The sequence below is a fragment of the Pinus tabuliformis genome, chromosome 2_2, assembly GCF_031772625.1.
Source record: "Pinus tabuliformis cultivar Carrire ecotype Pingquan chromosome 2_2, CPIR1, whole genome shotgun sequence".
Classification (NCBI taxonomy): domain Eukaryota; kingdom Viridiplantae; phylum Streptophyta; class Pinopsida; order Pinales; family Pinaceae; genus Pinus; species Pinus tabuliformis.
Genome location: NC_142300.1, coordinates 557,120,572 through 557,132,987, shown reverse-complemented (window position 1 = coordinate 557,132,987; position 12,416 = coordinate 557,120,572). Strand labels below are relative to the sequence as shown.

Genomic DNA, 12,416 nt, shown 5'->3' with positions numbered 1-12,416 from the left:
ACGGAATGTTAAGACAACTACCTTACATCCATTATCGCTCTAGTTTTCCGTAGTCCTATAGCATAAGTTAAGGGGTGACACTACGTGAAATTCCAGGGACTCGGTAGATAAATACCCCTCGGATCTAGCACCTAGGGAAAGTAAATCCTCTCTTTGTAGTGCAGTTACTTGGGGAATATTTCTTTAAGAACTTCAAAAAAAAACCTCTCTGGTATTCAGATGAAGTATGGAGTAAAATTAATGACAATACAGTAATCAAAAAATTTCCTAGATTCTTTCTCCCATGAGATGAGTTTGCGAAAAAAAAATATGCATCTAACAATAACTATGCAAATAAGTCAATGATTGGAAAAAATGCCTTGCCTTCCACAATCCATCACTAGCCAAAATGAGAAATTTTGTGGTTTCATCTATGGTCGTGTCTCTCACATCTGGTTCTGAACTTAAATGTTGCTTCAGACTCATGTCACCAAACGCACGAGCTACATCAAGCTGACCATTAACTCGAGGTACATCTCCTAGTATATCAAAAAAGAATGCCATTAAGTATACAGTTTCTCCCTGTGACCATTCAAATGTTACTCTTAAGCTAGAACATTAAGATAGAATTATAAAGTTACAAATCAAAAAATTATTCAAGTATTTTCTCATTAAAATTAATCACTGCACAACGTTTGTAGTGGTACCTGGCAAGAGTGTCACAAATCCACCCTTCTCGATGTTTTGAAGTTCAATACTTGGCTCATGATCAATAGTCAGCTGAATAGTAGTGCCGTTTTTACATATAACAGCCCTGGAATCCCCTATATTTGCTACAAAGAGGTTTTTCCCATCAACTAAAATAGCAGTGACTGTTGTGGAGCCACCGGTCCCTAAATCAACTGCCTTTGCTAAAATTTTCCCATCAGTCCGGTTGTATGCATTCTTGATGGCATTTTCTGGGTCTGTCCAGAACTTTGGCTCCGATATTATCAGAGATACTTGTCAGTATTAAAATACTTAATTAGCATTTTACACCATACGAAACTTTGAAAATAGCAAGTGACAACCAATACAACAAATGGCAGATCAGTTGTAAAAGCATTTTACTGGATGTGCATCAGAGTCAGAAATCTCATCTGATATACATTTTTTTCTAAAGAGTCATTTGATAACCATCATATTTATATAAATGAAGGAAATTATCAAAAATGATAACGAGTGGTCGCAAATGCAATTTTTGCAATAAGGAAGCACTATTGCTTTATGCCATGACATAATTCTACTACTAGATGTTTTTTCTTTGGATAGGTGCAAAAGACACATGAACATATAAGTATAGGAAATATATGAACAGTTTAAGCTATTTGAAAAATAGTGGATTTATGCATGAAACATATTCAACGAGAAATATGATGGGAAAAACAAGAAATTCATTATGTCTGAGAAGTAAAATGTTGGAGAATCTTCGCCTTTGAGGTTTGAGAAAAGGACATGGTGATATATCACAACTAGAAAAATTTTGTTCATAGATGCAAATCATTGTTACAATTAACAATATATATCATATGCCAAAGATAAAACACAAGAAATTAACCCATGAAGTCAATGCAAGTAGAAACACCATAATAGAATTAATAGAGGAGAAAACGAAATTGTTTCACAAGTTACAATCAAGTTAGGCAATTGACATAAACATATTCAATTTGGAAAATGGAAAGAAACTTTGAACCTGCTCCAATTTAATGTATAATTTTAATTTTTGATTGACTAGCAATAGCAAAACAATACATGTCACAATACAAGCAACTATAAAATTTAAATAGATGTTGTTAAATTCACAAAGACCTTCCAAGTATTCCTTATGATTCATAGATGCTAAACCAAGTAGACCATCAACATTGATTACAAGTATTCCCCATAATTCATAGATGTAAACCAGGTAGACCATCAACATTGATTACAAGTATTCCTCATGATTCATAGATGGTAAACCAGGTAGACCATCAGCATTGATTACAGTTCATAACCCCAAAGGAATCATAAGAGTTGAGCTTGTCACATCCTTTGTTGCCCTGCCTTTCACTTTTTCCTAGCCTGTCCAGCCCTATAGCCTGAGTTTTGTATATGTTCTAGGAAAAATCACATTGAAGACTAATAAGAGCACTGGGCCTTTTGAAGGATTACTGATTGACAAGCTCTACAGATTTCTCCAAAAAAATTGTAGGTTGACTCTATCCCCATACAATATACCACCTATGCATTTACTTCAAGTAAGAATGGTGCAAGAAATTTAGAGTTCGTTCACACAAAACTGTTAGAAGACAATGAAATTATAAGCTTTTACTCATAATAAAGCTTTTACGGCCTTAAATTTCTTGATCACTCAAAAATAAGATATAATTTTGTACTATTGTTACTATTTTAATAGATTTATAACATTTCAAAATGCAAATTTCTGTTGAGATCAGAAGAAATAAGCATTGAGTTTTTTACCATTTCTGCAATAAATCATGAGTCATGTAGAGTGAACTGGTACATGCATGTTTAATGTTTTGTGAGTGGCAGAATGGAAAAAAATGATAACAGCTCATTACTTTTCAGTTTCAATCCTTCTTTTACAGTAAGGCTCTTATCTTTTAATGAAATGCAGAGGCTGGTAAATTAAAATTTCAAGAAATCCCAAGTAGAGTTTGTTAAGAGGGAATTTTAAATTTTAATAGTAACTCCTTTTTGTCCTTTGTCCTCGGAAATTTGTACTGTTGCCACTTTAGCAGCCATTGTAGCCAGTCAAGCATTGATTACAACAACATTCTCAATCATAAGATAGTCCATCGCTCTTAGTTGCTTCCCTCGAGTGAATATTGTGCATACCTCACAAAATTATGAGAGTTAGATCTATTCACCTGAAGTTAACTATGTTCTCATGGTTATCTACCTTGCAATTGTCGTAGGATTCCATATAATCCTAAATATTGAATAGTGAAATATGACAGAATGAAATTAGATGTCCAAATAGTAGTAAATATGACTTGGAACTCAATCCTTGAAAATATTTTTTCCTCTCTTTGGCCCATTATCAGCTCAGCATTGGCACGCTTGTGGCGGTTTATAGTGATGATAGCTCCTCTTCTGACTCTCACTCTGACCTTGTTATTGCTGTTCCTCAAACTTCCCAAGTCCTAGCTACTTCCACGAAACATTTTTTGGTTCAAAACTACTACTGGAATCCTTTCCTCTAACTTAATTCATTGTCTAGGGTTTACACTTCTGGATTTGCCCCCCTTTTGAGGCCACCCGGACCTCTTTTCCATCTTATTCTCTACTCTTCCTTTCTTTCCTTAACATAGATTTTAGAATATTTCAGAGATGCTCTAGGCAGTCAATCGTTGTTCTTCTCAGTCCTGTTGACCTGTTTTGGTCATTTGAGCTCATTAAATATTTTAAACTATTTCAGAGATGCTCTATGGACCTCCTTATTGCTATTGTAAATCGTTCTTCTACTTCTTCCCAATCGGTAGGTTTAATTTAGTTTGACATAACTGAACTTGCTGTCAATCTGTTTTTTCTTCTGGAGAAACTGTGATCTCGATTGAAACTTTAGAATATTTGATCTATATTCTTTGATGTTTTAAAAGTATTTATGTTAATAATTACATATCATTTCCATAGAAGATTTTATTTTCCCAACAGGCATTGATTCAACTGGTGAGGTCAACGGAATGTTAAGCCAACTACCTTACCTCCATTGTCACTACAATTTTTCGCATTCCTATAGCATAAGTTAAGGGGTGACACTACGTGAAATTCCATGGACTGGGCAGATAAATACCCCTCGGATCTGGCACCTAGGGAAAGGAAATCCTCTCTTTGTAGTGTAGTTACATGGGGCATCTTTCTTTAAGCACTTCAAGAAAAAAACCTCTCTGGTATTCAGATGAAGTATTGGAGTAAAATTAATGACAATACACTAATCAAAACATTTCCTAGATGCTTTCTCCCATGAGATGAGTTTGCAAAAAAAAATTATGCATCTAACAGTAACTATGCAAATAAGTCAATGATTGGAAAAAATGCCTTGCCTTCCACAATCCATCACTAGCCAAAATGAGAAATTCTGTGGTTTCATCTATGGTCGTGTCTCTCACATCTGGTTCTGAACTTAAATGTTGCTTCAGACTCATGTCACCAAATGCGCGAGCTACATCAAGCTGACCATTAACTCGAGGTACATCTCCTAATATATCAAAAAGGAACGCCATTAAGTATACAATTTCTCCTTGTGACAATTCAAATGTTACTCTTAAGCTAGAACATTAAGATAGAATTATAAAGTTACAAATCAAAAAATTATTCAAGTATGTTCTCATTAAAATTAATCTCTGCACAACATTTGTAGTGGTACCTGGCAGGAGTGTCACAAATCCACCCTTCTCGATGTTTTGAAGTTCAATACTTGGCTCATGATCAATAGTCAGCTGAATAGTAGTGCCGTTTTTACATATAACAACCCTGTCATCCCCTATATTTGCTACAAAGAGATTTTTCCCATCAACTAAAATAGTAGTGACTGTTGTGGAGCCACCGGGCCCTAAATCAACTGCCTTTGCTAAAATTTTCCCATCAGTCCGGTTGTATGCATTCTTGATGGAATTTTCTAGGTTTGTCCAGAACTTTTGCTCCGTTATTATCAGAGATACTTGTGAGCATTAAAATACTTAATTAGCATTTTACACCATACGAAACTTTGAAAATAGCAAGTGACAACCAATACAACAAATGGCAGATCAACTGTAAAAGCATTTTACTGGATGTGCATCTGATTCAGAAATCTCATCTGATATACAATTTTTTTCTAAAGATTCATTTGATAACCATCATATTTATATAAATGAAGGAAATTATCAAAAATGATAACGAGTTGTCGCAAATGAAATTTTTGCAATAAGGAAGCACTATTGCTTTATGCCATGACGTAATGCTACTACTGGACATTTTTTCTTTGGATAGGTGCAAAAGACACATGAATATATAAGTATAGGAAATATATGAACAGTTTAAGCTATTTGAAAAATAGTGGATTTACGCATGAAACATATTCAACTAGAAATATGATGGGAAAAACAAGAAATTCATTATGTGTGAGAAGTAAAATGTTGGATAATCTTCGCCTTTGAGGTTTGAGAAATGGACATGGTGATATATCACAACTAGAAAAATTTTGTTCATAGATGCAAATCATTGTTACAATTAACAATATATATCATATGCCAAAGATAAAACACAGGAAATTAACCCATGAACTCAATGCAAGTAGAAACACCATAATACAACCAATAGATGAGAAGACGAAATTGTTTCAAAAGTTACAATCAAGTTAGGCAACTGACATAAACATATGCAATTTGGAAAATGGAAAGAAACTTTGAACCTGCTCCAATTTAATGTATAATTTTAATTTTTGATTGACTAGCAATAGCAAAACAATACATGTCACAATACAAGCAACTATAAAATTTAAATAGATGTTATTAAATTCACAGAGACCTTCCAAGTATTCCTTATGATTCATAGATGCTAAACCAGGTAGACCATCAACATTGATTACAAGTATTCCCCATGATTCATAGTTGGTAAACCAGGTAGACCATCAGCATTGATTACAAGTATTCCTCATGATTCATAGATGGTAAACCAGGTAGACCATCAGCATTGATTACAGTTCATAACCCCAAAGGAATCGTAAGAGTTGAACGTGTGACATCCTTTGTTGCCCTGCCTTTCACTTTTTCCTTGTCTTTCCAGCCCTATAGCCTGAGTTTTGTGTATGTTCTAGGAAAAATCACATTGAAGACTAATAAGAGCACTGGGCCTTTTGAAGGATTACTGATTGACAAGCTCTACATATTTCTCCAAAACAATTGCAGGTTGACTCTGTCTCCCTACAATATACCACCTATGAATTTACTTCAAGTCAGAATGGTGCAAGAAATTTAGAGTTCGTTCACACAAAACTATTAGAAGACAATGAAATTATAAGCTTTTACTCATAATACTACTTTTAGGGCCTTAGTTTTCTTGATCACTCAAAAATAAGATATAATTTTGTACTATTGTTACTATTTTAATAGATTTATAACATTTCAAAAGGAAAATTTCTGTTGAGATCAGAAGAAATAAGCATTGAGTTTTTTACAATTTCTGCAATAAATCATGAATCATGTAGAGTGAACTGGTACATGCATGTTTAATGTTTTGTGACTGGCGGAATGGAAAAAAATGATAACAACTCATTACTTTTCAGTTTCAATCCTTCTTTTACAGTAACACACTTATCTTTTAATGAAATGCAGAGGCTGGTAAATTAAAATTTTCAAGAAATCCCAAGTAGAGTTTGTTAAGAGGGAATTTTAAATTTTAATAGTAACTCCTTTTTATCCTTTGTCCTCGGAAATTTTAACTGTTGCCAGTTTAGCAGCCATTGTAGCCAGTCAAGCATTGATTAAAGCAACATTCTCAATCATAAGACAGTCCATCGCTCTTAGTTTCTTCCCCTGAGTGAATATTGTGCATACCTCACAAAATTACGAGAGTTAGATATATTCACCTGAAGTTAACTATGTTCTCATGGTTATCTGCCTTTGCAATTGTCGTAGGATTCCATATAATCCTAAATATTGAATAGTGAAATATGACAGAATGTAATTAGATGTTCAAATAATAATAAATATGACTTGGAACTCAATCCTTGAAAATATTTTTTCCTCTCGTTGGCCCATTATCAGCTCAGCATTGGCACGTTTGTGGCGGTTTACAGTGATGATGGCTCGTCTTCTGACTCTCACTCTGACCTTGTTATTGCTCTTCCTCAAACTTCCTAAGTCCTAGCTACTTCCACGAAACATTTTCTGGTGCAACACTATTACTGGAATTCTTTCCTCTAAATTACTTCATTGTCTAGGGTTTACACTTCTGGATTTGCCACTCTTTTGAGGCCACCCGGACCTCTTTTCCATCTTATTCTCTACTCTTCCTTTCTTTCCTTAACATAGATTTTAGACTATTTCAGAGATGCTCTAGGCAATCAATCGTTGTTCTCCTCAGTCTTGTTGACCTGTTTTGGTCATTTGAGCTCATTACATATTTTAGACTGTTTCAGAGATGCTCTATGGACCTCCTTATTGCTATTGTAAATCGTTGTTCTACTTCTTCCCAATCTGTAGGTTTAATTTAGTTTGACATAACTGAACTTGTTGTCAATCTTTTTTTTCTTCTGGAGAAACCATGATCTCGATTGAAACTTTAAAATATTTGATCTATATTCTTTGATGTTTTAAAAGTATTTATGTTAATAATTACATATCATTTCCATAGAAGATTTTATTTTCCCAACAGGCATTGATTCAGCTGGTGAGGTCGACGGAATGTTAAGCCAACTACCTTACCTCCATTCTCGCTACAGTTTTCCGCATTCCTATAGCATAAGTTAAGGGGTGACACTACGTGAAATTCCAGGGACTGGGCAGATAAATACCCCTCGAATCTGGCACCTAGGGAAAGGAAATCCTCTCTTTGCAGTGCAGTTACTTGGGGCATCTTTCTTTAAGCACTTCAAAAAAAAAACCTCTCTGGTATTCAGATGAAGTATTGGAGTAAAATTAATGACAATACAGTAATCCAAAAATTTCCTAGATGCTTTCTCCCATGAGATAAGTTTGCAAAAAAAAATATGCATCTAACAGTAACTATGCAAATAAGTCAATGATTGGAAAAAATGCCTTGCCTTCCACAATCCATCACTAGAAAAAATGAGAAATTCTGTGGTTGCATCTATGGTCATGTCTCTCACATCTGGTTCTAAACTTAAATGTTGCTTCAGACTCATGTCACCAAAAGCACGAGCTACATCAAGCTGACCATTAACTCGAGGTACATCTGCTAATATATCAAAAAAGAACGCCATTAAGTATACAGTTTCTCCCTGTGACCATTCAAATGTTACTCTTAAGCTAGAACATTAAGATAGAACTATAAAGTTACAAATCAAAAAATTATTCAAGTATGTTCTCATTAAAATTAATCTTTGCACAACATTTGTAGTGGTACCTGGCAGGAGTGTCACAAATCCACCCTTCTCGATGCTTTGAAGTTCAATACTTGGCTCATGATCAATAGTCAGCTGAATAGTAGTGTCGTTTTTACATATAACAACCCTGGAATCCCCTATATTTTCTACAAAGAGTTTTTTCCCATCAACTAAAATAACAGTTACTGTTGTGGAGCCACCGGGCCCTAAATCAACTGCCTTTGCTAAAATTTTACCATCAGTCCAATTGTATGCATTCTTGATGGCATTTTCTGGGTCTGTCCAGAACTTTGGCTCCGTTATTATCAGAGATACTTGTCAGCATTAAAATACTTAATTAGAATTTTACACCATACGAAACTTTGAAAATAAGAAGTGATAACCAATACAACAAATGGAAGATCAGCTGTAAAAGCATTTTACTGGATGTGCATCAGAGTCAGAAATGTCATTTGATATATAATTATTTTCTAAAGAGTCATTTTATAACCATCATATTTATATAAATGAAGGAAATTATCAGAAATGATAACGAGTTGTCGCAAATGCAATTTTTGCAATAAGGAAGCACTATTGCTTTATGCCATGACATAATGCTACTACTGGACATTTTTCTTTGGATAGGTGCAAAAGACACATGAACATATAAGTATAGGAAATATGTGAACAGTTTAAGCTATTTGAAAAATAGTGGATTTACGCATGAAACATATTCAACTAGAAATATGATGGGAAAAACAAGAAATTCATTGTGTGAGAAGTAAAATGTTGGAGAATCTTCGCCTTTGAGGCTTGAGAAATGGACATGGTGATATATCACAACTAGAAAAATTTTGTTCATAGATGCAAATCATTGTTACAATTAACAATATATATCATATGCCAAAGATAAAACACAGGAAATTAACCCATGAAGTCAATGCAAGTAGAAACACCATAATAGAACCAATAGAGGAGAAAACGAAATTGTTTCACAAGTTACAATCAAGTTAGGCAATTGACATAAGCATATGCAATTTGGAAAATGGAAAGAAACTTTGAACCTGCTCCAATTTAATGTATAATTTTAATTTTTGATTGACTAGCAATAGCAAAACAATACATGTCACAATAAAAGCAACTATAAAATTTAAATAGATGTTGTTAAATTCACATAGACCTTCCAAGTATTCCTTATGATTCATAGATGCTAAACCAGGTAGACCATCAGCATTGATTACAATTATTCCCCATGATTCATAGATGGTAAACCAGGTAGACCATCAGCATTGATTACAAGTATTCCTCGTGATTCATAGATGGTAAACTAGGTAGACCATCAGCATTGATTACAGTTCATAACCCCAAAGGAATCGTAAGAGTTGAACTTGTGACATCCCATTTCTGAGAAGTTCAATGTCTAACTCCAAGTCCAATCAAGCCAACCCCCGGGCTCAAAAATAAGATAATAAAAAATATATGCATTTGGTAACGAGGCGTGATACCTATCATCCAGCTCAGAAAGGATATAGGTTGGTAACAATTGAAATAGACTTACAAATTAGCTAATTTAGAGAGTTTCATTGTGGGAAAAATCAAGAATCTCATTCTAGATTACGATTTAAGTTGGGAATCAAACCCTACTCAACTAATGAAAGGACTGAAATTTGCTAAACCCCTTTCTAGCACTAATTTAAATATGTAGACTATAGATTGGTACTACCCAGGCACTGCGTAGGTGACATGATCAAGCAGCACATCGGTAGCTACAGAGTGATTGATACAGATGTGGATGCTTCTTCTGCCTCCTCTACTTTTTACATCTATACCTAATGACAAGTAATGGGCACTTCCACAGTATGTTGTAACTGGTGTACTTTTGAGCCCCGTTGACCTCTCTTTTGGTCAGCCACTACCATTAATAAAACTATTCTTATCTTATCTTCTGTCGTCCGTTAATAGGAAATGGTACTGTAATATAAAAACAATACTAAATAGCCAGGACTAAATCTCACCAATTTAGATCCTCATCTAGGAGTGAGCACTTAGTGTCTATACTTTCTTTTCTATATTTGAGGCCAATGTATATCGAGAAATTACACTGTAAAATACAAGTATTCAAGAGACATCTGCTATCAATTCCATTTGAGCAACGACAATCTCAGTTACATACCATGAACCACATTATCCAAATGTACATCAAGAAATTAAACTGTACAAAACAACTATTCGAGCGACACCTCCCATCAGTTCCATTTCAACAAAAGCAATCTCGGTTATTTACCCTGAACCTCAAAATTTTGATGACACGGTTCATGATATACAATTGAGATTGATGTTTTCTGAAACGGAATTAATGGAAGGTGTCACTTGAATAGTTGTTTTCTTATTATTTTTTTGATTTAAAGTTTCATTATGCATACTAAATCTTTTTTTCATATAAAACCAAATTTCAAATGTTTACTCATTTACAAATACTACAACATGTACCCCTTTTTCGGATTGATGTTTATGAGTAGTAGGCCAAAACTTTCCAAACACTTCAATTTCTTTTCCAAAATTTCAAAGATGCCCATTTGAAAAACCTTAAAATAATGTACAAAAACATGTTCACATAAACAAAAACTACTACATGGATAATGGATAACCTCTACCTGACATTAACTATAACTCATTATCATCCACCCATGCTTTCAAGAATGTCCATTCACATGTTGCTATTCTTCCACAAACTACTATTACTTAAAAAATATCCATATTCAAAACACACATAACTAATAGTTTCAAGTGTAACTCAATATCATCCACCCTTGCTTTCAACAATGTCCATTCACATGTCACTATTCTTCTACACACTATTATTTACAAAATATCCATATTCAGCATACACATAACTAACAATTTCAATTGCAACTTATTATCATCCACCCTTGCTTTAACCAATGCCCATTCACATGTTGTTATTCTTCCACACTCTATGCCTTACGACATTTCTTTTGCAACATCAGGTGCAAATGCTAGTAATTTAAATGTTAAATATAATCCTAGTGTATTATGTATGGCATAAGAAAATAATATGAAGTGTTATCAACCAATTTCCTTCCTTATATTTATTTGTAGTCATCATTATGTTTTTTACCCTTTTGTGTATATTGGGCCCTTCATTTTGAGCTTGTTGGAGCACAAACATTGGTTCAACACTAGTAATATACCTCCTCCATTCATTCTTGCTGTATTGTTTGGTGTTCAAAAGGTCATATTAGCCATTTCTAACCAACGTCCATATATTTTTTCTAGAATATTTCATTCCCTAGAATTTTTTGGTATTTTTTTCTCAAAAATTATATAGTAGAAAAGTTCTCGCATCACACATCAAACCAAAAGGATACAAAACAACACACACAGTTCTAGTATGTACAAGGTACAATCACAACTCAATCAAAACAATCATGTCAATGTGTGTCTATTTTGGACACAAGAAAAGGATTCTTGTACATGAGCTTAGGGAGGAATTGAGGTACTGGTCACATAAATCTATAAATGATAAATCTATTAAAAATTTAAATCATGATTCATAATTCATAACTGAAAGACAACTTACAACTACAAGATAGTAAGATAACACACTGACAACTGTAGTTTTCTCATTAAGTCATCAAATCAAAATGTGTTACATAGGTAGTGTTGGTGCAATGCCAATGACAAATAGAAATAGAAAATATAAAACAACTATAGGTATACAAGCCTCAAGGCATCAATCAGCGTCACTGTCCCCATCATCATGGTCCCCATTGCTCTCCTCTGCATCCTCCTCCTCCCCTGTATCCATAGTCACCTCTGCATCTGCTGGTATGGAGGTTGACCCCTCTAAGTCATCAAATCTAACAGGCTCTAGCACTGGATCATTGAGATCCATGTTGGCCAATGCCAACTCAACAGTGGTGTCCAAACCCATATCATCAGGAACAATGTTACTTGGGAGTGGGAGCGAAAGCGGGGGGCGGGAGCGAAAACAAGAGCGGGAACAACATATTCAGAAGCTCTTGGTTTGGTGCTCTTGATGAAATACGAGTTCCATACCCTAATACATGACAAAATTCAATGGAAATATTGCAATCCCCCAATCCTAAAATCCTGAAAAACTGATTAGTCTGTTGGATTTTGAATGAAATCTAAAATTCTACTTTCTCCATATGAAATCCAATGAGGCCGAAACCACTCTCAAACATCCTGAGTCATTTCATGGTAATGTTAAAAATTTAAGTAAAAGGATGAAAATGACGATTAAGGAGAATGTCACTTTTACTTTAAGAATTTAACATTAGCATGAATAACATATCAATACTAGGGCCTAGACTTGATCATGAAGCTG

The 12,416-nt window shown here is 34.3% G+C and overlaps 2 protein-coding genes across 2 annotated transcripts in view; both read right to left on the bottom strand.

Annotated features, from left to right (window-relative positions):
- Nucleotides 1-315: 315 nt before the first annotated feature.
- LOC149193853 (putative protein phosphatase 2C 44) lies at nt 316-4,241 on the bottom strand. The gene is made up of 3 exons (XM_089407457.1): nt 4,019-4,241; nt 687-980; nt 316-518 (listed from the first exon to the last, which is right to left on the bottom strand). Exons 1-3 carry the CDS (start codon nt 4,239-4,241, stop codon nt 316-318), a joined length of 720 nt encoding a protein of 239 aa, XP_089263583.1.
- A 3,473-nt stretch (nt 4,242-7,714) lies between these two features.
- The window catches only part of LOC149193852 (putative protein phosphatase 2C 58), a 70,167-nt gene continuing 65,465 nt past the window's right edge, over nt 7,715-12,416 (bottom strand). The window contains exons 3-4 of the mRNA XM_089407456.1: nt 8,086-8,359; nt 7,715-7,917 (exon numbers count right to left, since the gene is read on the bottom strand). Coding sequence (XP_089263582.1) covers nt 7,715-7,917; nt 8,086-8,359 — 477 coding nt within the window. The remainder of the gene's footprint in view (nt 7,918-8,085; nt 8,360-12,416) is intronic.

Bases quoted from the DNA above. Each gene is read 5' to 3' on its own strand.
- LOC149193853 (XM_089407457.1), bottom strand. From the start codon at position 4,241: ATGGCGTTCCTTTTTGATATATTAGGAGATGTACCTCGAGTTAATGGT. The intron at 981-4,018 runs GTTAGATGCATA...AATACTGACAAG, and splicing joins GACTTATTTGCATAGTTACT to TATCTCTGATAATATCGGAG. The intron at 519-686 runs GTACCACTACAA...TTGATATACTAG, and splicing joins ATTTGTGACACTCTTGCCAG to GAGATGTACCTCGAGTTAAT.